Genomic DNA, 25,959 nt, shown 5'->3' with positions numbered 1-25,959 from the left:
AAATGTATGCACTCACTAACTGTAAGTCGCTCTGGATAAGAGTGTCTGCTAAATGACTAAAATGTAAAATGTAGTGGTGGCTGCATTATGTTATGGGTATTCTTGTAATCGTTAAGGACTGGGGAGTTTTTCAGGATAAAAAATAAACGGAATGGAGCTTAGCACAGGCAAAATCCTAGAGGAAAACCTGGTTTAGTCTGCTTTCCACCAGACACTGGGAGATGAATTAATCTTTCAGCAGGACAATAACCTAAAACGCAAGGCCAAATCTACACTGGAATTGCTTACCAAGGAGACAAAGAATGTTCCTGAGTGGCCGAGTTACAGTTTGGACTTAAATCTACTTGAAAGTCTATGGCAAGACCTGAAAATGGTTGTCTAGCAATGATTAACAACAAATTTGACAGAGGTTGAAGAATTGTAAAAATAATAATGGGGAAATGTTGCACAATCCAGGTGTGGAAAGCTCTTAGAGACTTACCCAGAAAGACTCACAGCTGTAAATGCTGCCAAAGGTGCTTCTACAAAGTATTGACTCAGGGGTGTAAATACTTATGTAAATGAGAAATGTCTGTATTTAATTTTCAATACATTTGCTAAAATTCTTAAAAACATGTTTTCACTTTGTCATCATGGGGTATTGTGTGTAGATGGGTGAGATAAAAAACAAAACTATTTAATCCATTGTGAATTCAGGCTGTAACACCACAAAATGTGGAATAAGTCAAGGGGTATGAATACAGGTGATTAAACCACCATTTAATGGTATTGTTGCAGCCATATTGGATTTTGGACGCCATAATGGATTTGGAATCAAATCTAGCTGTGTCCCCTAACGTAATTGAAAGAGGCTGAACATATAACATCCACAGAGAAACCTTTGACTGAAAATATGGGACAGTTTTCACTCTCAACCCAGTTGTTTTCCTTGGAGCCGATTAGATTACAATAGCCACAACATCATTATTTCCTACTGGCCCTCCAACACCACTTAGAGCAGCATCTGGTCTCCCATCCAGGGCCAACCCTGCTTAGCCTCAGAGGCAAGCCAGCAGTGGGATGCAGGGTGGTATGCTGCTGGCTTACACATTAAACATGTGTAACTGTGTATATTGTTGTCAGACAGGACCATACAACACTGAATGAGAGTAAATGTGCCTTGGAAAGTTGTCTATAATCAGCTAACAAAAAGTAAAGCTTACATTCATCATAAATATTGATGGTTGATATTTCTGCCTATTGTGTCTCTGCGTTTACAGGTCTATATTCCCAATATGCATTAAGATATCCTAATGCTGTTTGTTTGTGTATGTAGGGCAGATAATTGACTACTTGTTTTCCACATTTTAACAATTCCAGAGCTTGCAATAAAATAGCTTAACTTCTTTCAGTGTGAAGTAATTGGTAGCTTGGTAAGTGTATTTTCAGAGTAGCTTCCCCAACACTGTCATTTATACACATCATCACATCATTTACACATCATTGGCAAAACCCCATGGCAAAAATGATCACTACTATATCAGTGCAGCCTTAGCTGAGTGTACTCCTGTCCAGTAGGTTGCGGTATACAGCTGAACTTGGTTGCGCTAGCTGTTGTTATTGATGAAGCGGAATAATTGTGAAAGCCTCTGAAAAGGACCGACTTATCAGCTCGCCGGGTTAGACAGCTAGCTAAGTACAAATACAAGGTAAAACAAAGACATGTATCTTGTATCATGTTTCTCTGAAATTGGGGAAATCAAACTAGCTAAATGCGTAACGTTAGCTAGCTAATGCTAACTTGAGCAAGAGTCATCTAGCTAACTAGCTGCCAGTTAGCAACTGAATAGGGAGTTCCCTTTGACCAACGTTACAGTTGCCAATGTAGCATGCTAGGTTTTCTCCATAACATTACTGTTTTGCCCCTTTTCTCTGATCTAGCTAGCAACACAATTTCAAAAATCGAATAGGCCTAACTTAGGGTGTGTTCGTAAATTCACTCTGGAGTGCTAGAGTCATAGGCTAGATGACGACTAAATGGAACGTTTGCTACCTAGCTAACGTTTTAGCTAGCTTATGGTTTTTATTTCAAGCTTGACATTTTGCATGTCTGTTGTAATGGGCCTCAGGCTGTGGCAGGGTTGTTTATAGTTTACATCCTGGTTGGTGTTATTGCTAGCTAGAACGTTTAATGCAAATTGACGTTCCTTTCTTTATTCTAGAGCCGAAATGACGACTGCTCCATACAACTACTCTTACATCTTCAAATACATTATTATTGGTAAGTGGCCAAGTTTCCCATATTTTACATAGCTCACTGAAATTAATCTGAATGTTATCTGATGTCTCATCGCAGTTGTGTTTGGTTTTATGTAAATGTGCCCTCAATGAGAAGACTGCATAAGTGTACATACTTATCCTGCAACTCTTTTATAAATTAGCCTAACTACAACACTCTTCCTATAAATCTTCAACGTCACTGTTTCATATAAGCCTTTGAATAATTGTAAGCGTTGCCTAAATTGCTTTGATTTAACTGTGTCTGTTTTCTCCCACTACAGGGGATATGGGTGTAGGGAAATCATGCCTGCTTCACCAGTTCACAGAAAAGAAATGTGAGTATGGTCTAAAGTAGTGGTGTCTCCTTTTAGGGGTGGGCCAGATGAACTAAAATTCATATCACGATATTTTCCACTGTCCGGATGATAATGATATATCACGATATACCGTAAAGGTTTTAATTTTTAATTTTTTTAATTTTATGAGCCCTTCAAAGTTAATAAATGACAAAATATTGATTTTAACCTTATAGAAACAGAAAGGGGGCATTGCACATGTTTTTATTATTTGTTTTACTGCTGTGGTAAACCTGTGTAAACATGAAACATAAACAAAGGTATATGTAGTAAAATGTAATTAAAAAAAATATTTTAAGTACTCAGGATGTAAAGTTTTCCCATCCAAATATAAGAAGTGCAGTCTTTTTTCAGCATAACACCAGTCATTATGAATTCAAGTTGTAAACCTTTTCAAATTAACTTCAAGCATTAACTAGACAGTCTGTATGTTTCTCAGTTCAGCATGTAACAATTCACTGCCTCCCTCTTCACAAGTTCCGTGCCAGGAACACCAGCCTATTGACAGTTTCTGGCTTCAAAGTTGCCCTGTGGCATGTGACCACATTGCCCCCAGTGCTAAATGCTCTCTGGTGAACTTGTGGCAGGGATGCATACGTATTTATTTGTCACTGTGGGAAGTTGGATGCATGAACTCGCCAACACTCCAAAGAATCAGCCTCACTGTCTGCTGCCATCATCAGAGTGTAGCTGTCCAGCTGTTGCTCGATGACCTGTCTCTGGGTTCTTAAGGCATGTGCACTACTGGTTTTCTTAAAGATGCTCCCAAGGCTCTTTTTGGACTTCTTTGCTGATTGTGGCGCAGTGGCAGCTTCTTTCTCTCTCTCACTCTGGTCCTCTTCAAGAGAGAAGTCTCCCACGGCTGTGTTCCCTACCAGGAGGGCTTCTGTCTCTGAGGCAGCTCTCACCTTCACCTCCACCAGCTTCTCAGTGGTCATGTAGGTGGTCTTGAACCTTGGGTCCAGAAAAGTAGCCATGGTGAGCAGCTCATCTGTTTCCGGGTTGGTGTATTTGTCATTCTGGTAATTGAGGACCCTCATCTTAATCTCTCGGGTCAGTTTGGCTTCGCCCTCATTTGATTTGAACAAATGGCGGACCGGCTTCAGATAGGACACACTCACGTATGTCTCTCCTGACAGGGCATCTGTGAAATCCTGGAGGGGCTTAAGTGCTGCCGTGATAGATTCAAAGACCTCAATGTCTTGCCAGGAGGGTGCAAGGTGCTGTGTTTTTTTGTCTGCTGCCAGGTCTTGTGTGATGGCCTTTTCCTGCTCCAGGACTCTTTCCATCATCTGCAGTCGAGATCCCCACCTTGTCGGGGATTCCGTGATTAGCTTTTGGAGGGGCAGGCTCAGTTTATCCTGTGCACTTGTCAGGGCCTTCTGCTTCTTCCAACTATAGGAAAATGTGCTGACCACTTTCTAGCACACTCCTGTGGCCCGGGAAACCCGAGGTTCGTTTTGGACACTCCTCTCTGAAAAATAAAAAGGCGAAAAATAATTACATATGAATCACAATTATTCAATAGAAATAACATTGCATCTGCTGTAATTACAACAATTTACAGAATGGACACTGGACATGATTACAAATGTAATCCATCTATAGATTTACAAACAACTGTTGTGATTAAGAGAGCTATGTTGCTTTAGAAAACGGGATCATTTATTGAGTAGGCTATTTATTATTGAAAGAGAGAGGATATATTCATATATTGAAACCATAGGCTAATGTATCAATTATAAATAAAAGCAATGTAATCCATGTAATGTTTGGATATTGCACACATTTACAAATTACAAATATTATAGATTTGCTTAGCTGTATATATTCGGCTTAACGTATAAGAAGGATCAGGCAGTGTAGGCAGCTCTAACTTTAAACAGAGGGGATAAGGAATACAATAGTTATTCTGCATTTTATGTTGTTTTTAAGTTACGTTATTTTTCTACCTAGCTCTGTGTTTTGGATGTTGAAACTTACCAATAGCAATGTGTAGCCTGTGTCCGAAACACCCTAGTCTTGTCCATTTGTTCAGCTCCAATGCTTTGACCATGTTCGATCCGCTGTCGGTAGTCATACATACTTGACATGACTCTTTCAAGCCCCAGGATGAAAGTGCCTCCCTCAGCCCAGCTGCAATTATTTCTCCGGTTTGGTCGTCTGGGAAATAAGAGGTCTGAAGGCATTTCCTTTGCAGCTTCCACTTGTCGGCAATGTAATGAATCGTGAGGCTAATGTATGGCTCTGTGGTCCGGCTTGACCATAAGTCGGCAGTGGTAGAGAAGAATGCAGCATCCCGAGAGGCGGACTTGATTTTTTGTGATTCTGCGGATCAGAAGGAACATGCGTTGTCTTAATCGATTAGATAACTTTGAAGTGTTGTGTGTGTCGCTTCGGAACAGGGCACCCCTTAAGGGGGTTATATCTGGCGTTTCGTGGGAAGTTGATTTGGAAGAGATGAAAAATATTCCTGGAGTGATTGAAGCACGTCGGATGAATCGAGTGGTAAATGGGGGAAAAAGTGAAGAGTTTGTCTGCGGTTAGGGTATATTAACTACAGAGTTAGAGCATTTATCCCAAGAACAATGCATTGTGAACATTGTAAAGCTTTTGGTCATGTAGAAAGTGTTTGCAGAAGGGAGAAGCCGAGATGTACAAGATGTGGAAAAGATAATATGTGTTATAAAAGTGAAGGAAATGTGACATGTTGTAATTGCGGTGGGAATCATGAAGCCACATCTTCTGAATGCCCCACAAGGGTAAAAGAGAATGAGGTGGCCAAAGTCAGGGTTGTACAGAGCATTTCATATGCAGAAGCTGTGAAAAGGGTTGAGGGTTTGAATGTTGCACCAGAAGAGTCCATGATAGTGGATAGGCCTTCACTGCAGGCTGCAGTGATTATTGGCACTGCCAAGGTGGAGAAAAGATCTAGGAAGATTGAAATCATTGTGATTGCGGCAGAGCGGTTCCTGGGGCTGAAAGATTTCACAGCAAAGGAGTTACATGGAATATTAGTAAAAGTCGTACTACCTTCTCAGGTACTAGAGCCTGAGAAGGGAGATAAGGTGAACTAAAAGAAGGAAGAAGTGGGAGTTTTGTTTGTTTTGGCAATGTACTATTTTTATTAGGGTGGATTGTTAGAATCACTAAGTATGAATTTATTTATTAAAATGTTGGTTTCAAAACATTGGTGGCGGCAATACAACTTTTGGATGTAGTCCGCCATAAAACCCACAGAAGAGGAAGAAGAATGCAGCGTTACGGATATCGTTGGCAACTCTGTCCCGACATTCTGTGTAGTTCTGGCAGACGTTTTGCTGAAGTATTTACGGCTCGGGATCTCGTATATCTAGAGTTCGAATCAACTTTCTGAAACAGTCTTTCGCCACAGTTTGAATTGGTTCCGTGTCTTTCACTATGTGATACGTAATTGCACTCGTTATCTCATTCCACTTCTTGCTCTTCTTGTCATAGTGAGTACCACTAACGAATGATGCCTTGAGTGATAGCTGAGTGCTGGTCTGGCTTGAAGATGTCTTGGGACTTGCTCTGCTGCTCCGGGGGTTTGTTGCACGCATTCTGGTAGATTGTTCAGACTCACGCACATGCAGGGTTTTCCGGTGGTGAAAAAGATTGCTGGTGTTTCCACCATTGGCAAGCACAATGCGTCGACACAACTTACACAGTACTATTTGTTGGTCGAGGTCGGATATCTTAAAGCCAAACCAGTTCCAAACGACAGAGGAGGCCCCCTTTTTTCGAACCAATTCTTCGTCGTCCTGCAAATCAACCTCAATAGCGTTATTTTCCTTGTCTTCAGTCATCCTCAATGCTTGATTTTTGGACACTTTTGCTAACGAAAGGAGTTTACTTCACTCTCTAAATGTTTGCTTACTCTGCAGTTGCGCATGCTTGTTTGTTGACTTTGACTGGCAGGCAGATTGAGTGTAACGTCCATGCTTCTAGTTTTTTTCTTTGCTAAAAAAAGGCTATGTTTTTAGTAAAATAAACAATTTGAACTAGCCCACTAGGATGTATCACTCAACAGACATTTTGAACGAAACAAAAACACCTTATTTCAAACATTTAATGTATCATGATATGCACGATATGGCACAATGTCATACCGGTATTCACATTCATACCGGTATACCGCCCACCTCTATCTCCTTTATGGAAGATTGTACACAATCATTTTACTGTACAACTGTTCACAAAGTTTACTTTCGATTCAAGGTTACATAATCCAGGGGTGTACAGTGCCTTGCAAAAGTATTCATCCCCCTTGGCATTTGTCCTATTTTGTTGCATTACAACCTGTAATTTAAATGGATTTTTATTTTGATTTCATGTAATGGACATACACATAATTGTCCAAATTGGTGAAGTGAAATAACAAAAAGAACTTGTTAAAAAAAATTATACAAAATAAATAAAGGAAAAGTGGTGCGTGCATATGTATTCACCCCCTTTGCTATGAAGCCCCTAAATAAGATCTGGTGCAACCAATTACCTTCAGAAGTCACAATTAGTTAGATTCCACACAGGTGGACTTTATTTAAGTGTCACATGATCTGTCACATGATCTCAGTATATATACATGTTCTGAAAGTCTGCAACACTACTAAGCAAGGGGCACCACCAAGCAAGCAGCACCATGAAGACCAAGGAGCTCTCCAAACAGGTCAGGGACAAAGTTGTGGAGAAGTACAGATCAGGGTTGGGTTATAAACAAAATATCCGAAACTTTGAACATCCCACGGAGCACCATTTTAAATCCATTATTTAAAAAATGGAAACAATATGGCACCACAACAAACCTGCCAAGAGAGGGCCGCCCACCAAAACCCACGGACCAGGCAAAGAGGGCATTAATCAGAGAGGCAACAAAGAGACCAAAGATAACCCTGAAGGAGCTGCAAAGCTCCACAGCGGAGATTGGAGTATCTGTCCATAGGACCACTTTAAGCCGTACACTCCACAGAGCTGGGGTTTACGGAAGAGTGGCCAGAAAAAAAGCCATTGCTTAAAGAAAAAAATAAGCAAACATGTTTGGTGTTCGCCAAAAGGCATGTGGGAGACTCCCCAAACATATGGAAGAAGGTACTCTGGTCAGATGAGACTAAAATTGAGCTTTTTGGCCATCAAGGAAAACCCTATGTCTGGCGCAAGCCCAACACCTCTCATCACCCCAAGAACACCACCCCCACAGTGAAGCATGGTGGTGGCAGCATCATGCTGTGGGCAGGGACTAAAAAACGTCAGGGACTGAAAAACTGGTCAGAATTGAAGGAATGATGGATGGCACCTGTTTGTCTTCCAGAGATTTGAGACTGGGACGGAGGTTCACCTTCCAGCAGGACAATGACCCTGAGCATACTGCTAAAGCAACACTCGAGTGGTTTAAGGGGAAACATTTAAATGTCTTGGAATGGCCTAGTCAAAGCCCAGACCTCAATCCAATTGAGAATATGTGGTATGACTTAAATATTGCTGTACACCAGCGGAACCCATCCAACTTGAAGGAGCTGGAGCAGTTTTGCCTTGAAGAATTGGCAAAAATCCCAGTGGCTAGATGTGCCAAGCTTATAGAGACATACCCCAAGAGACATGCAGCTGTAATTGCTGCAAAAGGTGGCTCTACAAAGTATTTACTTTGGGGGATGGTGAATAGTTATGCACGCTCAAGTTTTCTGTTTTTTTTGTCTTATTTCTTGTTTGTTTCACACCAAAACATTTTTTGCATTGTCAAAGTGGTAAACATGTTGTGTAAATCAAATGATACAAACCCCCCCAAAAACATTTTTTATTCCAGGTTGTAAGGCAACAAAATAGGAAAAATGCCAAGGGGGGTGAATACTTTCGCAAGCCACTGTATTCATTAGTGCCCACTAGCAAAACATTTAGCAACATAACTTTTTGAAACTAAAACAAGTGTTTCTTCAGTATCAAAATGACCTTTATTTACCAAGTACATTTACAGCAATATACAAACAGAATACAGACACACGTCAACATAGTCACCATACAGAATAGGACTTATTGGACAAGTTGTGATTAGTCCCTCCCTGTTTCAGCCTGTTTGCTTTTGTTTGGTTCCTAGTGAATACACCACTTTTTAACAAACCAAGAAAGGTGCACTGCACTCCAAAGCTACTCGCTTCAATTGATACTTCTAGTAAGCTAATAGGGCCTATCTGTTTTCCCAACAGTCATGGCAGACTGCCCCCACACTATTGGAGTCGAGTTTGGCACGAGGATAATCGAGGTGAGCGGACAGAAGATCAAACTGCAGATCTGGGACACTGCGGGACAGGAGCGCTTCAGGGCCGTCACACGCAGCTACTACAGGGGTGCAGCAGGGGCACTCATGGTCTACGACATCACCAGGTAGGCCAGGACCTCAGCTCGGCCTTACTTGGAGTGACTATCAGGGCCGGCACCAGAACGAATCAGTTGGACGGGCATTTGATTTCCGCCCAAAAAATTACGCTAGAACTGCTCGGCTTCGAGGGACCCCCCTTCAAGCTAATGAGCTGTCATTCTGACTGCAACATTCTAACAGTGTTATGAATACATTTCATATATGCTATCGCAAATATAATCATTTGGTTGTGTTTATGAAGGTCTTAGGTAACATTAGAATACGATTATATATTTTTCAAATAAAACAAAAGCATTTGAATTAGTTTGTTACTTTTGGTCATGTAGTGTATATCCAACAGTATGCGGACACCTGCTTGTCGAACATCTCATTCCAAAATCATGGGCATTAAAATGGAGTTGGTCCCCCCTTTGCTGCTATAACAGCCTCCACTCTTCTGGGAAGGCTTTCCACTAGATGTTGGAACATTGCTGCGGGGACTTGCTTCCATTCAGCCACGAGCATTAGTGAGGTCGAGCACTGATGTTGGGCGATTAGGCTTGGCTCGCAGTCATCGTTCGAATTCATCCCTAAGGTGTTTGATGGAGTTCAGTTCAGGCCTCTTTGCAGGCCAGTCAAGTTCTTCCACACCGATCGCGACAAACCATTTCTGTATGGACCTTGCTTTGTGCACGTGGGCATTGTCATTCTGAAACAGCAAAGGAAGGGCCTTCCCCAAACTGTTGCCACAAAGTTGGAAGCACAGAATCGTCTAGAACAGGGTTTGGCAAACCTGGTCCCGGAGTGCTGCAAGCACTTCATGGTTTTGATTTAACTGACCTGGAAGACCAGGTGTGTTGAATTTAGGCAATCATTGAACTGATCAATTAGCTCAGTTGGTCAGGTGTGGTGCCTAGTTGGAACAAAATCCTGCAGTACCTGCGGCACTCCAGGAACAGGGTTGCCTACCCCTGGTCTAGAATGTCATTGTATGCTGTAGCGTTAAGATTTCCCTTCACTGGAACTAAGGGGCCTATACCGAACCATGAAAAACAGCCCCAGACCATTATTCCTCCACCAAACTTTATAGTTGGCACTATGCATTCGGACAGGTAGCGTTCTCCTGGCATCCGCCAATCCCAGATACGTCTGTTGGACTGCCAGATGGTGAAGCGTGATTCATCACTCCAGAGAATGTGTTTCCACTGCTCAAGAGTCCAATGGCAGCGAGCTTTACACCACTCCAGGTGACGCTTGGCATTGCGCATGGTGATCTTAGGCTTGTGTGCAGCTGCTTGGCCATGGAAACCTATTTCATGAAGCTCCCGACGAACAGTTATTTTGCTGCCGTTGCTTCCATAGGCAGTTTGGAACTCGGTAGTGGGTGTTGCAACCGAAGACAGACATTTTTACGCGCTTCAGCACTTGCCTCTCCCGTTCTGTTAGCTTGTGTGGCCTACCACTTCGCGGCTGAGCCATTTTTGCTCCTAGACGTTTCCACTTCACAATAACAGCACTTACAGATGACTGGGGCAGCTCTAGCAGGGCAGAAATTCGACGAACATGACTTGTTGGAAAGGTGGCATCCTATGATGGTGCCACGTTGAAAATCACTGAGCTCTTCAGTAAGGCCATTCTACTGCCAATGTTTGTCTATGGACATTGCTTGGCTGTGTGCTCGATTTTATACACTTGTTAGCAACGGGTGTGGCTAAAATAGCCGAATCCACTAATTTGAAGGGGTGTCCACATACTTTTGTGTATATATAGTGTATTAAAAACAAACAAAAAACACTAAACACCAAAATTCAAGTGTTCATTACAATTTATCCGTGGAGTGCCTTTGTTACAACTATAAAACAGAAAGTGTATGTGTTGGAACGCGGTAACAGCTTATTTTTATAATGATAAAATACCCCAACCAAGACGCACGGTCAGCAAGATATCCGGTCAAATTATGAAAACATCAGTAGCCTAAACATCATTATAAGCCCCAAGTGTGCTTGATAAATAATGAAAATCAGCACAAAAGCAACAATGGCATTATATACTTTCAGAAAGTATTCATAGCCCTTGACGACTTATTTTTCTCACCCATCTACACACAATACCTCATAATGACAAAGTGAAAACATGTTTTAGAAATGTCAGCAGATTTATTGATAATGATGTACAAAAAGATCATATTTACATAAGTATTCACACCCCTGAGTCAATACTTTGTAGAAGCAGCTTTGGCGTCGAATACAGCTTTGATTTGTCTTGGGTATGTCTGTATCAGCTTTGCACATCTGGATTTGGGGATTTTCACCCATTCTTCCTTGCAGATTTTCTCAAGCTCTGTTAAGTTAGAAGTGGAGTGGCAGTGAACAGCAATCTTCAAGTCTTTCCACAGATTTTCAATGGAATTCAAGTCTGGGCTTTGGCTGGGCCACACAAGGACTTTCACGTTCTTGTTCTGAAGCCATTCCATTGTTGCTTTGGCTGTATGTTTGGGGTCATTGTCCTGTTGAAATGTAAATATTCACCCCCAGTCTAAGGTCGTTTGTACCCTGAAGCAAGTTCTCATCAAGGATTTGCCTGTATTTGGCTCCATTCATTGTACCCTCTATCCTTATCAGTCTCCCAGTCCCTGCTGCTGAAAACCATCCCCATAGCATGATGCCGCCACCACCATGCTTCATGGCAGGGATGGTGTTAGATGGGTAATGAGCTGTGCCTGGTTTTCTCCAGACATAGCACTTTGCATTCAGGCCACATTTTTTGTCTCATCAGACCACAGAATATTTTCCCTTATGCTCTGAGACTTTCACGTGCCTATTGAATAGAAGTTTGAGTTCCTCCCTTCTAAACTCCCCTGTGGTATTGTGCTCCATACGGTCAAAAGCTAGTTTAATTTAAGAAGACCACGAGTGGGGCTTTTATTTTCTTCATGGAAAATGACCATCTAGTTTTTCAGATGCAAATAGCACTTTTAGGTAGAGCTCAAAGCATGCCATTCCAAGAGCAGCAAAAACAACAGATTAGTCTAATTAGTCCTTAGTTTTTGGGTTACACTCAGGTAAAACAATTTGGCTAATCTGTAATTCCAGATTTCCAAATCCTATTCTTGAAGATCAAGGGGTATTAAATTAATTGGAATGACTGGAAATCTGACTGTAAAAAAAAAAAGAAAATGATAATGTATGTAAAGATATAGCCTAATCATATATTATCTGTAGTAGAAAGCAACGGGTTAGAAGAAGTCTACATAACCAACCCATAAAGTAAAATCATCAATTTATGGCCAGCTATGTAAACTCTAACAGATTAATCATACAATAGATGTTGTTCAATTGGTAATATTCATTTTCGTCATCTTCTAATGCCTGTTAAGCAGGTTGATGTTTATTGGGATGAGTCTTATCCTTGAGGCAGAACTGAGCGATTTCTGTTACAGTGGGGAGAACAAGTATTTGATACACTGCCGATTTTGCAGGTTTTCCTACTTAAAAAGCATGTATTTTTATCATAGGTACACTTCAACTGTGAGAGACGGAATCTAAAACAAAAATCCAGAAAATCACATTGTATGATTTTTAAGTAATTCATTTGCATTTTATTGCATGACATAAGTATTTGATCACCTACCAACCAGTAAGAATTCCGGCTCTCACAAACCTGTTCGTTTTTCTTTAAGAAGCCCTCCTGTTCTCCACTCATTACCTGTATTAACTGCACCTGTTTGAACTCGTTACCTGTATAAAAGACACCTGTCCACACACTCAATCAAACAGACTCCAACCTCTCCACAATGGCCAAGACCAGAGAGCTGTGTAAGGACATCAGGGATAAAATTGTAGACCTGCACAAGGCTGGGATGGGCTACAGGACAATAGGCAAGCAGCTTGGTGAGAAGGCAACAACTGTTGGCGCAATTATTAGAAAATGGAAGAAGTTCAAGATGACGGTCAATCACCCTCGGTCTGGGGCTCCATGCAAGATCTCACCTCGTGGGGCATCAATGATCATGAGGAAGGTGAGGGATCAGCCCAGAACTACACGGCAGGACCTGGTCAATGACCTGAAGAGAGCTGGGACCACAGTCTCAAAGAAAACCATTAGTAACACACTACGCCGTCATGGATTAAAATCCTGCAGCGCACGCAAGATCCCCCTGCTCAAGCCAGCGCATGTCCAGGCCCGTCTGAAGTTTGCCAATGACCATCTGGATGATCCAGAGGAGGAATGGGAGAAGGTCATGTGGTCTGATGAGACAAAAATAGAGCTTTTTGGTCTAAACTCCACTCGCCGTGTTCGGAGGAAGAAGAAGGATGAGTACAACCCCAAGAACACCATCCCAACCGTGAAGCATGGAGGTGGAAACATCATTCTTTGGGGATGCTTTTCTACAAAGGGGACAGGACGACTGCACTGTAATGTGGGGAGGATGGATGGGGCCATGTATCGTGAGATCTTGGCCAACAACCTCATTCCCTCAGTAAGAGCATTGAAGATGGGTCGTGGCTGGGTCTTCCAGCATGACAACGACCCGAAACACACAGCCAGGGCAACTAAGGAGTGGCTCCGTAAGAGGCATCTCAAGGTCCTGGAGTGGCCTAGCCAGTCTCCAGACCTGAACCCAATAGAAAATCTTTGGAGGGAGCTGAAAGTCCGTATTGCCCAGTGACAGCCCAGAAACCTGAAGGATCTGGAGGAGGTCTGTATGGAGGAGAGGGCCATAATCCCTTCTGCATTGTGTGCAAACCTGGTCAAGACCTACAGGAAATGTATGATCTCTGTAATTGCAAACAAAGGTTTCTGTACCAAATATTAAGTTCTGCTTTTCTGATGTATCAAATACTTATGTCATGCAATAAAATGCTAATGAATTACTTAAAAATCATACAATGTGATTTTCTGGATTTTTGTTTTAGATTCTGTCTCTCACAGTTGAAGTGTACCTATGATTAAAAATTACAGACCTCTACATGCTTTGTAAGTAGGAAAACCTGCAATATCGGCAGTGTATCAAATACTTGTTCTCCCCACTGTAGGTGGGCAGCTGCAAAGTGGAAATTGGTTATGTTGTAAAAATGTATGAAAACAAAGATTTTCGTTTCTTTTTGTTCTTAATTTAAGGTTAGGGATAGCAGTGTGGTTAATTTCAGGTTTAAAATCCGATTTTATGACTTTGTGGCTGTGCCAGCTACTAACCTGCACCTCTTAAGGGAAAAGTAATCTAAGTTTGGGTAATCAAAAAGTTAAGTTACTGATTACAATTGGACAGGTAATTAGTAGCTGTAATGGATTACGTTTAGAAAGTAACCTACTCAACCCTGCTCAAGACTATATTCTGGTTTAGGAGGAGAATGTCTATGGAATGGTTTATGGAAACAGTGTTCCTCAAGTACTGCAAGAAGAAGTGGCAGAGGTGGTTTAACTTAACAGAAGCCCATGTTGATGTCTGTGGCGATGCCTACGCACTTGCCCTTCAGCACAGGCATCATGACCCCCAGCACGGCCTGTCTCTTCTCTCCACTTCTCCTGCTGTAGGACGCAGAGAAGGTGAAGAAGGTAGTACGTGCAAGAGGGTGTTGTGGATGATAACAGACAACGGAAATGCTCAGAGACCCATGCCAGCTGCGCCACTGACATGAGGTGTGTCACAAATGCACTTGCTGGCTAGGCTACCTAGACCTTTTCATTCCAAATTATTGACTAAAATGAACCAAAATAGTGATGGCATATACAGTGCATTCGAAAAGTATTCAGACCCCTTCCCTTTTTCCACATTTTGTTACATTACAGCCTTATTCTAAAATGGATTTAATAAAAAAATTTCCTCATCAATCTACACACAATACCCCATAACAACAACGCAAAAACTGTTTTTTAGAAATGTTTGCTAATTTAGGAAATATAAAAAACAGAACTTATTTGCATAAGTATTCAGACCCTTTGCTATGAGACTCGAAATTGAGCTCCGGTGCATCCTGTTTCTATTGATCATCCTTGAGATGTTTCTACAACTTGATTGGAGGCCACCTGTGGTATATTCAATTGATTGGATATGATTTGGAAAGGCACACACCTGTCTATATAAGGTCCCACAGTTGACAGTGCATGTCAGAGCAAAAACCAAGCCATGAGGTCAAAGGAATTGTCCGTAGAGCTCAGAGACAGGATTGTGTCGAGGCACAGATCTGGGGAATTTTCTGCAGCATTGAAGGTCCCCAAGAACACAGTGGCCTCTATCATTCTTAAATGGAAGAAATTTGGAACCACCAAGACTCTTCCTAGAGCTGGCCGCCCGGCCAAACTGAGCAATCGGGGGAGAAGGGCCTTGATCAGGGAGGTGACCAAGAACCCGATGGTCACTCTGACAGAGCTCCAGAGTTCCTCTGTGGAGATGGTTGTCCTTCTGGAAGGTTCTCCCATTTCTGCAGCACTCCACCAATCAGGCCTTTATGGTAGGGTGGCCAGACGGAAGACACTACTCAATAAAAGGCACTTGACAGCCCGCTTGGAGTTTGCCAAAAGGCACGTAAAGGACTCTGACCATGAGAAACAAGATTCTCTGGTCTGATGAAACCAAGAATGAACTCTTTGGCCTGAATGTCAAGCGTCACGTCTGGAGGAAACCTCGCACTATCCCTACGGTGAAGCATGGTGGTGGCAGCATAATGCTGTGGGGATGTTTTTCAGCGGCAGGGACTGGGAGACTAGTCAGGATTGAGTGAAAGATTAACAGAGCAAAGTACATAGATCATTGATGAAAACCTGCTCTAGAGCGCTCAGGACCTCAGACTGGGGCAAAGGTTCACCTTCCAATAAGACAATGACCCTAAGCACACAGCCAAGACTATGCAGGAGTTGCTTCGGGACAAGTCTCTGAATATCCTTGGGTGGCCCAGCCAGAGCCCGGACTTAGACTTGAACCCGATCGAACATCTCTGGAGAGACCTGAAAATAGCTGCGCAGCAACGCTCCCCATCCAACCTGACAGAGCTTGAGAGGATCTGCTGAGAAGAATGGGAGAATGGGAGAAACTCCCCAAATACAGGTGTGCCAAGTTTGTAGCGTCATACCCAAGAAGACTCAAGGCTGTAATCGCAGCCAAAGTGGCTTCAACAAAGTACTGAGTAAAGTACTGAGTAAAGGGTCTGAATACTTATGTAAATGTGATTTAAAAAATATATATATAAATACATTTGCAAAATATTCTAAAAACCTGTTTTTGATTTGTTATTATGGGGTACTGTGTGTAGATTGATGAGGGGGAAAAAACAATTCAATCAATTTTAGAATCAGGCTGTAATGTAACGAAATGTGGAAAAGGTCAAGGGGTATGAATACTTTCCGAATGCCCTGTATACTGTGTGAATAACTTTTTACTTACTTACAGGTGCATACTAGATGATGCACCCTACATAAAGCAAGCTCAGCCCTATTTGTTATATTGTCTAGTTGGGTTTTTCTATAAACTAGGGTACCATTGAGGATTTCTTACGCTGGACAACTTGTTACATATTGTGGCGGGCAAGGCGCATGCACGCTGACTTCGGTCGCCAGTTGTACTGTGTTTCCTCCATCACATTGGTGCGGCTGGCTTCCGAGTTAAGAGAGTCGTGTGTCAAGAAGCAGTGCGGCTTGGCAGGGTCGTGTTTCAGAGGATGCATGGCTCTCGACCTTCACCTCTCCCGAGTCCGTACGGGAGTTGCAGCGATGGGACAAGACTGTAACTACCAATTGGAAATCACGAAATTGGGGAGAAAAAGGGGTTTAAATAAATAAATAAATGCGGTGTAATTACGTAACATTTCGTGTTTCCTTATGTTACGTGGTGAAAACGGTTTTCATGGGCACACATTTCCCCCCCAAATTATGCAATTGCTAAATCGAATGCTTCTAACCGAAAGAGTCACCTGACCTTGATACTTAAAATCTAAATTGATACTGCCGTTAATGTGGTTCTTCAGTAATTATGTATGTTACTTGTTGGATGCACATTTTGGTTTTGAGCTGTTTAATTATGCAGTGATAATTTCACACATCATCTGATCCAGGAAGGACTTTTCTGAATGACAGTCAAGTTATGAACAGCTGTTGTGGTAGCGCATGCAATGCTACAACAGACCAAGTGCTGGAGAAAAAGTGTTTGCGAGGAATGTCCAGAATATATTGGTGTCTCATTCATTATGCCGGTGAAGACAGTTGTGACTGGATCGACAATTGGATCTAATATCTCCAGCGAATTGATGTTGATCATCTGTTGTAGTCTGCTTGATTTACAGCAGGGTGTTGTTCGATTTACAAGAGAAAGCATATTGAGTTCATGTTTTTGTGCCTCAGATTGGACACCCTGATAGACTATTGCACAACACCCAACACAATTCTTAGACATTTTTCTGGATATAATGACAACAAATTATATAGCCTAGTGGGCTTCTTCACAATATGATCTGGTATTGAAATAACATCACTAATATACACTGCTCAAAAAAATAAAGGGAACACTTAAACAACACATCCTAGATCTGAATGAATGAAATAATCTTATTAAATACTTTTTTCTTTACATAGTTGAATGTGCTGACAACAAAATCACACAAAAATGATCAATGGAAATCAAATGTATCAACCCATGGAGGTCTGGATTTGGAGTCACCCTCAAAATTAAAGTGGAAAACCACACTACAGGCTGATCCAACTTTGATGTAATGTCCTTAAAACAAGTCAAAATGAGGCTCAGTAGTGTGTGTGGCCTCCACGTGCCTGTATGACCTCCCTACAACGCCTGGGCATTCTCCTGATGAGGTGGCGGATGGTCTCCTGAGGGATCTCCTCCCAGACCTTGACTAAAGCATCCGCCAACTCCTGGACAGTCTGTGGTGCAACGTGGCGTTGGTGGATGGAGCGAGACATGATGTCCCAGATGTGCTCAATTGGATTCAGGTCTGGGGAAGGGGCGGGCCAGTCCATAGCATCAATGCCTTCCTCTTGCAGGAACTGCTGACACACTCCAGCCACATGAGGTCTAGCATTGTCTTGCATTAGGAGGAACCCAGGGCCAACCGCACCAGCATATGGTCTCACAACGGGTCTGAGGATCTCATCTCGGAACCTAATGGCAGTCAGGCTACCTCTGGCGAGCACATGGAGGGCTGTGCGGCCCCCCAAAGAAATGCCACCCCACACCATGACTGACCCACCGCCAAACCGGTCATGCTGGAGGATGTTGCAGGCAGCAGAACGTTCTCCACGGCGTCTCCAGACTCTGTCACGTCTGTCACGTGCTCAGTGTGAACCTGCTTTCATCTGTGAAGAGCACAGGGCGCCAGTGGCAAATTTGCCAATCTTGGTGTTCTCTGGCAAATGCCAAACGTCCTGCACGGTGTTGGGCTGTAAGCACAACCCCCACCTGTGGACGTCGGGCCCTCATACCACCCTCATGGAGTCTGTTTCTGACCGTTTGAGCAGACACATGCACATTTGTGGCCTGCTGGAGGTCATTTTGCAGGGCTCTGGCAGTGCTCCTCCTGCTCCTCCTTGCACAAAGGCGGAGGTAGCGGTCCTGCTGCTGGGTTGTTGCCCTCCTACGGCCTCCTCCACGTCTCCTGATGTACTGGCCTGTCTTCTGGTAGCGCCTCCATGCTCTGGACACTACGCTGACAGACACAGCAAACCTTCTTGCCACAGCTCGCATTGATGTGCCATCCTGGATGAGCTGCACTACCTGAGCCACTTGTGTGGGTTGTAGACTCAGTCTCATGCTACCACTAGGGTGAAGGCACCGCCAGCATTCAAAAGTGACCAAAACATCAGCCAGGAAGCATAGGAACTGAGAAGTGGTCTGTGGTCACCACCTGCAGAACCACTTCTTTATTGGGGGTGTCTTGCTAATTGCCTATAATTTCCACCTGTTGTCTATTCCATTTGCACAACAGCATGTGAAATTTATTGTCAATCAGTGTTGCTTCCTAAGTGGACAGTTTGATTTCACAGAAGTGTGATTGACTTGGAGTTACATTGTGTTGTTTAAGTGTTCCCTTAATTTTTGAGCAGTGTATTTAGGTTTCCATGTTACAGCTGCAATTTAAACAAGACAAGGGGTTTGAAGTAGCCTATTTGAACTTGCTGGCTTCAACTTGGCTTTCCATACAAATCCTTACATTACAAAAAATAACCTGGTTTTTGGTTGCTTTCTCGTTATAAAAACAGACATGGTGAGATAAATGCTACCGCTATTCATGGCTTTATTATGTGTGCTTGCATCGGCCACATAAGCTACAGAAAAATCGCCATGCATGCTTCCAATTTATTTAGTCAGGCAAGTCCACATTTATTCTCACATTTTATAATAATAATTAGAAAATCAATGCATTGGCAAGGCCTAAAAACACCTTAGTTGGCTGGCTTTCTATGGGCTGAACAATGCTAGCTAACGTTAGCGATGCTAGCTAACGTTAGTTGCTACTTACTAACCACAACATTGTAACATTTAACAGGGTGGTGCAGTTGTCTAATGATTTGATTTGATTTGATTAACATGTCACTTGTGTTAGTGCCCTATTCATGATGTTAGCGGCAAACAATGTCCAAACTCCAAAGGTTTGTGCTAGCTACTGTGTGTTTGGTTATCCTGGAAGCGGAAGGACTGGGCCGGTCCTATGTAAACCAATAGATCATGATTTGTTCGATTCGAAACGGAGAGATCCAACCAGCATAGGGTGCAGCCTTGAAGTCTGAGGGCACAGCCCCTTCATTATCGACACTTTGTGCCAACACATCAAAGCATCCTTTACAGCAGGGTTCCCCAACTGGCAGTCCGAAGGCCAAATGGGGTTTTATTTGACCCCCCAAGTTTTCTGAACAACTTGTAATTTTCATTGTTGGCTATAAAAGAATGTAAAAACACCAGGAAATCAGCTCCAAGTGATTTTAATTTAAGTAATCAATTCCCAAGTATTCCCACGCATAATAGATTATAGTAAAGACATGTCATTTAACTGGAAAGATGTATCACATTTTAATATGGCATGAACACAACCAGTCATGATGTTTTCATCTGGTTGTGAAATAAATCACTTAAAAAATTAGGTTACCTTCGCACGTTCGTCCAAATATATTCCAGCATCCGAACAGTGCACTTTGCACCCACCAACTTTCCTTTAATTCGCAAGTGGCTGAAACTACTGTCTCACCGGAGAAGCATCCGAGCGAGCGAAACAGCGCCCCTCTGTCGTACCATATGTACACTACATGACCAAAAGTATGTGGACACCTGCTCATCGAACATCTCATTCAAAAATCATGGCCATTAATATGGAGTTGGTCCCCCCCTTTGCTGCTATAACAGCCTCCACTCTTCTGGGTAGGCTTTCCACTAGATGTTGGAACATTGCTGCGGGGATTTGATCCATTCAGCCACGAGCGTTAGTGAGGTCGAGCACTGATGGGCCATTAGGCCTGGCTCGCAGTCTGCGTTCCAATTCATCCCAAAGGTGTTCAATGGGGTTGTCAGGGCTCTTCAGGCCAGTCAAGTTCTTCTACACCGATCTCAAAAAATCATTTCTGTATGGACCTCACTTTCTGCACGGGGGCATTGTCATGCTGAAACAGGAAAGGGCCTTCCCCAAACTGTTGCCGCAAAGTTGGAAGCACAGAATCGCCTAGAATGTCATTGTATGCTGTAGCGTTAAGATTTCCCTTCACTGGAACTAAGGAGGCTGAACCATAAAAAACAGCCCCAGACCATTATTCCTCCTACACCAAACTCTACAGTTGGCACTATGCATTGGGGCAGGTAGCGTTCTCCTGGCATCCGCCAAACCCAGATTTGTCCGTCGGACTGCCAGATGGTGAAGCGTGATTCATCACTCCAGAGAACGCGTTTCCACTGCTCCAGAGTCCAATGGAGCTTTACTCCACTCCAGCCGACGCTTGGCATTGTGCATGGTGATCTTAGGCTTGTGTGCGGCTGCTTGGCCATGGAAACCCATTTCATTAAGCTCCCAACGAACAGTTATTGTGCTGACGTTGCTTCCAAAGGCAGTTTGGAACTCGATAGTGAGTGTTGCAACCGAGGACAGACGATTTTTACGTGCTACGCACTTCAGCACTCGGCGGTCCCGTTCTGTGAGCTTGTGTGGCCTATCGCTTCGCGGCTGAGCCGTTGTTGCAACTAGATGTTTCCAGTTCACAATAAGAGCACTTACAGTTGACCTGGGCAGCTCTAGCAGGGCAGAAATCTGACGAACTGACTTGTTGGAAAGGTGGCGTCCTATGACTGTGCCACGTTGAAAGTCACTGAGCTCTTCAGTAAGGCCATTATGACATGCCATACTCTTTTTGTCCAGACAGCATCAGATACATGGGCCACACGCACTGAGACAGATGGGCTCTGTTTCGCCGGCTCGGATGATTTATCTGAGATTGATGCGTCTTCCTGTCGGCTCGCGTCCCGTTCAAATAAATTATCAATATTGAAATATCCGAAATATTTTATTTGGACGGACATTGAGGTATATGGTAGGGCGGACCAGGCCCCCTAAGGCCCGCCCATAACGCCGGCCCTGGTGACTATTAGTTTGAGTATAAATCTGGCCTCCACAGATTAAGCCTAGTCCTGGATTTAAAAGCATGTTTTAAAATCCTGCCTATGCATAATCTGGGTTTCGGTAAACCAGCCCATAAGGTGCCCAGCATTCGAGTGTTGAGAATTAGCATGGATTCAGTAACCCCATTTAACCTGTTGTCCAAATGCCATTGTCTTGTATTCACAATTACTATGTTATCTGATGTTATATACAGTGGGGAAAAAAAGTATTTAGTCAGCCACCAATTGTGCAAGTTCTCCCACTTAAAAAGATGAGAGAGGCCTGTAATTTTCATCATAGGTACACGTCAACTATGACAGACAAAATGAGGAAAAAAAATCCAGAAATTCACATTGTAGGATTTTTTATGAATTTATTTGCAAATTATGGTGGAAAATAAGTATTTGGTCAATAACAAAAGTTTTTCAATACTTTGTTATATACCCTTTGTTGGCAATGACACAGGTCAAACGTTTTCTCTAAGTCTTCACAAGGTTTTCACACACTGTTGCTGGTATTTTGGCCCATTCCTCCATGCAGATCTCCTCTAGAGCAGTGATGTTTTGGGCCTGTCGCTGGGCAACACAGACATTCAACTCCCTCCAAAGATTTTCTATGGGGTTGAGATCTGGAGACTGGCTAGGCCACTCCAGGACCTTGAAATGCTTCTTACGAAGCCACTCCTTCGTTGCCCGGGCGGTGTGTTTGGGATCATTGTCATGCTGAAAGACCCAGCCACGTTTCATCTTCAATGCCCTTGCTGATGGAAGGATCGTTTTCACTCAAAATCTCACGATACATGGCCCCATTCATTCTTTCCTTTACACGGATCAGTCGTCCTGGTCCCTTTGCAGAAAAACAGCCCCAAAGCATGATGTTTCCACCCCCATGCTTCACAGTAGGTATGGTGTTCTTTGGATGCAACTCAGCATTCTTTGTCCTCCAAACACGACGAGTTGAGTTTTTACCAAAAAGTTATATTTTGGTTTCATCTGACCATATGACATTCTCCCAATCCTCTTCTGGATCATCCAAATGCACTCTAGCAAACTTCAGACGGGCCTGGACATGTACTGGCTTAAGCAGGGGGACACGTCTGGCACTGCAGGATTTTAGTCCCTGGCGGCGTAGTGTGTTACTGATGGTAGGCTTTGTTACTTTGGTCCCAGCTCTCTGCAGGTCATTCACTAGGTCCCCCCGTGTGGTTCTGGGATTTTTGCTCACCGTTCTTGTGATCATTTTGACCCCACTGGGTGAGATCTTGCGTGGAGCCCCAGATCGAGGGAGATTATCAGTGGTCTTGTATGTCTTCCATTTCCTAATAATTGCTCCCACAGTTGATTTCTTCAAACCAAGCTGCTTACCTATTGCAGATTCAGTCTTCCCAGCCTGGTGCAGGTCTACAATTTTGTTTCTGGTGTCCTTTGACAGCTCTTTGGTCTTGGCCATAGTGGAGTTTGGAGTGTGACTGTTTGAGGTTGTGGGCAGGTGTCTTTTATACTGATAACAAGTTCAAACAGGTGCCATTAATACAGGTAACGAGTGGAGGACAGAGGAGCCTCTTAAAGGAGAAGTTACAGGTCTGTGAGAGCCAGAAATCTTGCTTGTTTGTAGGTGACCAAATACTTATTTTCCACCATAATTTGCAAATAAATTCATTAAAAATCCTACAATGTGATTTTCTGGATTTTTTTCCCTCATTTTGTCTGTCATAGTTGACGTGTACCTATGATGAAAATTACAGGCCTCTCTCATCTTTTTAAGTGGGAGAACTTGCACAATTGGTGGCTGACTAAATACTTTTTTTCCCCACTGTATGTCTTTGTACATCTGAACTGAAATTCTCTTATTGTTATGATTCCAAATGTTCTCTTGTCCTTTCCTGTAGGAGAAGCACATACAACCACCTTAGCAGCTGGCTGACTGATGCTAGAAACCTCACCAACCCTAATACCGTGAGTCAGCCAGCTGGAAATCTGAACTCCTGATCAGACTGTGGGATGTCTTTACAAGACAGTTGTATGTTTTATGCTGCCATGACAACCCTGGCCTGTGTGCTATCTCCCCAGGTGATCATTCTTATTGGTAACAAGGCAGACTTGGAGGCCCAGCGAGATGTAACCTATGAGGAGGCTAAGCAGTTTGCTGAGGAGAACGGTACGTTTTATCACAGCATCATGGGAAATCACAAAGTTTGAACGATCACTTTCTATTTGCAAACAACTTTTCTTATCAACCTAATTCAGTATTTTGTTTTTTGCAGGTCTATTGTTCCTAGAGGCTAGTGCAAAGACGTAAGTTAACACACCCAAATGTTTTCACTTGCATCAAAGAGTACATTGAAGTTGTGGGGGGACTAGTCAGTCCATTGTGCCTGAGTCTGTTGTTTTCCTGTAACCCAGGGGTGAGAATGTGGAGGACGCGTTCCTGGAGGCAGCCAAGAAGATCTACCAGAACATTCAGGACGGAAGCCTGGACCTGAACGCCGCCGAGTCTGGTGTCCAGCACAAGCCCTCCGCCCCGCAGGGCGGCCGGCTGACCAGTGAACCGCAGCCCCAGAAGGAAGGCTGCAGCTGCTAATGACCCCACCCGCTGACCTCTGCCCCCTGTGCCACAGCCTCCCTCCACCACCCAGGAGCCCACCTGCCTCCACCAAGGCCCTGTCAGTCTGGGCCCCAGAAGGCTCTGAGCCAGGGATGGGCTTTACACCACACCCAGCCATCCACATCCATCTCCCCCCCTCATCTCTCTCTTTCTCTCTCTCTGTGTCTCTCTGTCTCCCCGTATCTATCTCCCACAGCTATGCTGTATGGACCCATGGCCTACACAACCCAGTGCACCCAGCACTTATGATGAGATGAGCAAGCCTCATAGGTCACACATTGTGATTAGAACACTGCAACAGAGAAATAGGCCTTGGTGGCTGGCTGGCTGCTCTACTGAAGAAAAAGGCTTTTTCTATCCACAGCAGAAACCATGATGTGCATAACTATAAATGGAATGATTCATCACTGTTGTGGTGTTTTGAATGTAGTACTATTTTAATTCAAATTAAATTATTACATTTATATATTCTATGGAAAGAGTTTCTGCAAAATACTCAGCAAACAGGCACAGATATCAAAGATAATGGATGCATGTGTATAACCATTATCCATATTGTTCATTCTTTTTAAACGTTTCCGGAGGTTATATCGGTCTTGGAATACATTGGATTGACTTTTTGTTTGATATAATTAATACCAAATATTTGTTCTTTTTTACCCATTTATTTTGTGAACATTAGTGGGAAACGATGGGTACAATATAATGTAGAATATGAGCGTGTGAAAGACCAAATTGTCCATTTTCTTAGGTGCCTCAATGAGAGATCTGACCGAACACTCGGGCATGAAGTCCAGGAGAAATCTTTGCACTTTTTGTGATGTGTAGCGTTGCTGGTCTGGAGGCCGTTTCAGTGGAGATGGCCTCCAGCAGGGGTGTATTCACTAGAAACCATATGGAAGCAAACAGGGAGGGACTAACCTGAAATTGTCCAATAAGAAAAGCTTGTTTCCGTTGCAAAATATTTTCCTTTGCAAAACGTTTTGCATATGTTTTGCGTATGTGCACTAATGAATACACCCCAGCAGTAGAGGTTCTGACCAGTGAGACGTCTCAGGTGCCCACTCCAGCTGTGACTCAAACGGGAGTATTGTATGTGGATCTCTGGTGGCTGTGAAAATGTGTCATCCTGCTCAGCCCGTGGCTTTCTATCAGAGGGATAATTTGTAAGTCGCTCTGGATAAGAGCGTCTGCTAAATGACGTAAATGTAAATGTAATATCTCTCCTATGTCACCTGGGGCACTTTAGTAGGACTTAGCTGGTGAACCGAGGTGAGGTGGTTCAGCAATGCACCTCTGGCCCTTTGGTTGATGTAATCTCAGGCACTTCATCTCCCTGCTTGCATCCCAAATTGCACCCATGGGGCTCTGGTCAAAAGTAGTGCACTACATAGGTAATATGGGGGCATTTGGGATGCAACCCCTCACTGTGATTGTTTTTGCCTAATTTAGTGTTAACTTGTCACGCAGACTAATGTAGAACACCTTTCTGTAAATTCAATAGGCTACTATATTAGATTCAGAACTATATTTTGATATATTTTACAGCCTCGCTTCAGATCATATACATGGAGTGTACAAAACATTAGGAACACCTTAATTATGAGTTGCACCCCCTCTTGCCCTCAGAACAGCCTCAATTCGTCGGGGCATGGAATCTACAAGGTGTCGAAAGCATTCCACAAGGATGTTAGCCCATTGACTCCAATGCTTCCCACAGTTGTTAAGTTGGCTGGATGTCCTTTGGTTGGTGGACCATTCTTGAAACACAAGGGAAACTGTTGAGCATGAA

At 43.2% G+C, this 25,959-nt stretch overlaps 1 protein-coding gene across 1 annotated transcript; it reads left to right on the top strand.

Moving 5' to 3' along the window:
• Window positions 1–1,560: 1,560 nt before the first annotated feature.
• Window positions 1,561–24,631, top strand: LOC311141309 (ras-related protein Rab-14). The gene is made up of 8 exons (XM_084176603.1): window positions 1,561–1,688; window positions 2,202–2,260; window positions 2,541–2,594; window positions 8,831–9,008; window positions 23,452–23,518; window positions 23,633–23,720; window positions 23,827–23,857; window positions 23,966–24,631. Exons 2-8 carry the CDS (start codon window positions 2,209–2,211, stop codon window positions 24,141–24,143), a joined length of 648 nt encoding a protein of 215 aa, XP_084032729.1. The 5' UTR covers window positions 1,561–1,688; window positions 2,202–2,208; the 3' UTR covers window positions 24,144–24,631.
• Window positions 24,632–25,959: the final 1,328 nt, after the last annotated feature.

This window comes from Coregonus lavaretus (genome assembly GCF_964263955.1).
Source record: "Coregonus lavaretus genome assembly, chromosome: 14".
In the NCBI taxonomy this organism is placed as follows: domain Eukaryota; kingdom Metazoa; phylum Chordata; class Actinopteri; order Salmoniformes; family Salmonidae; genus Coregonus; species Coregonus lavaretus.
This window is presented reverse-complemented; position numbering and strand designations above follow the sequence as displayed.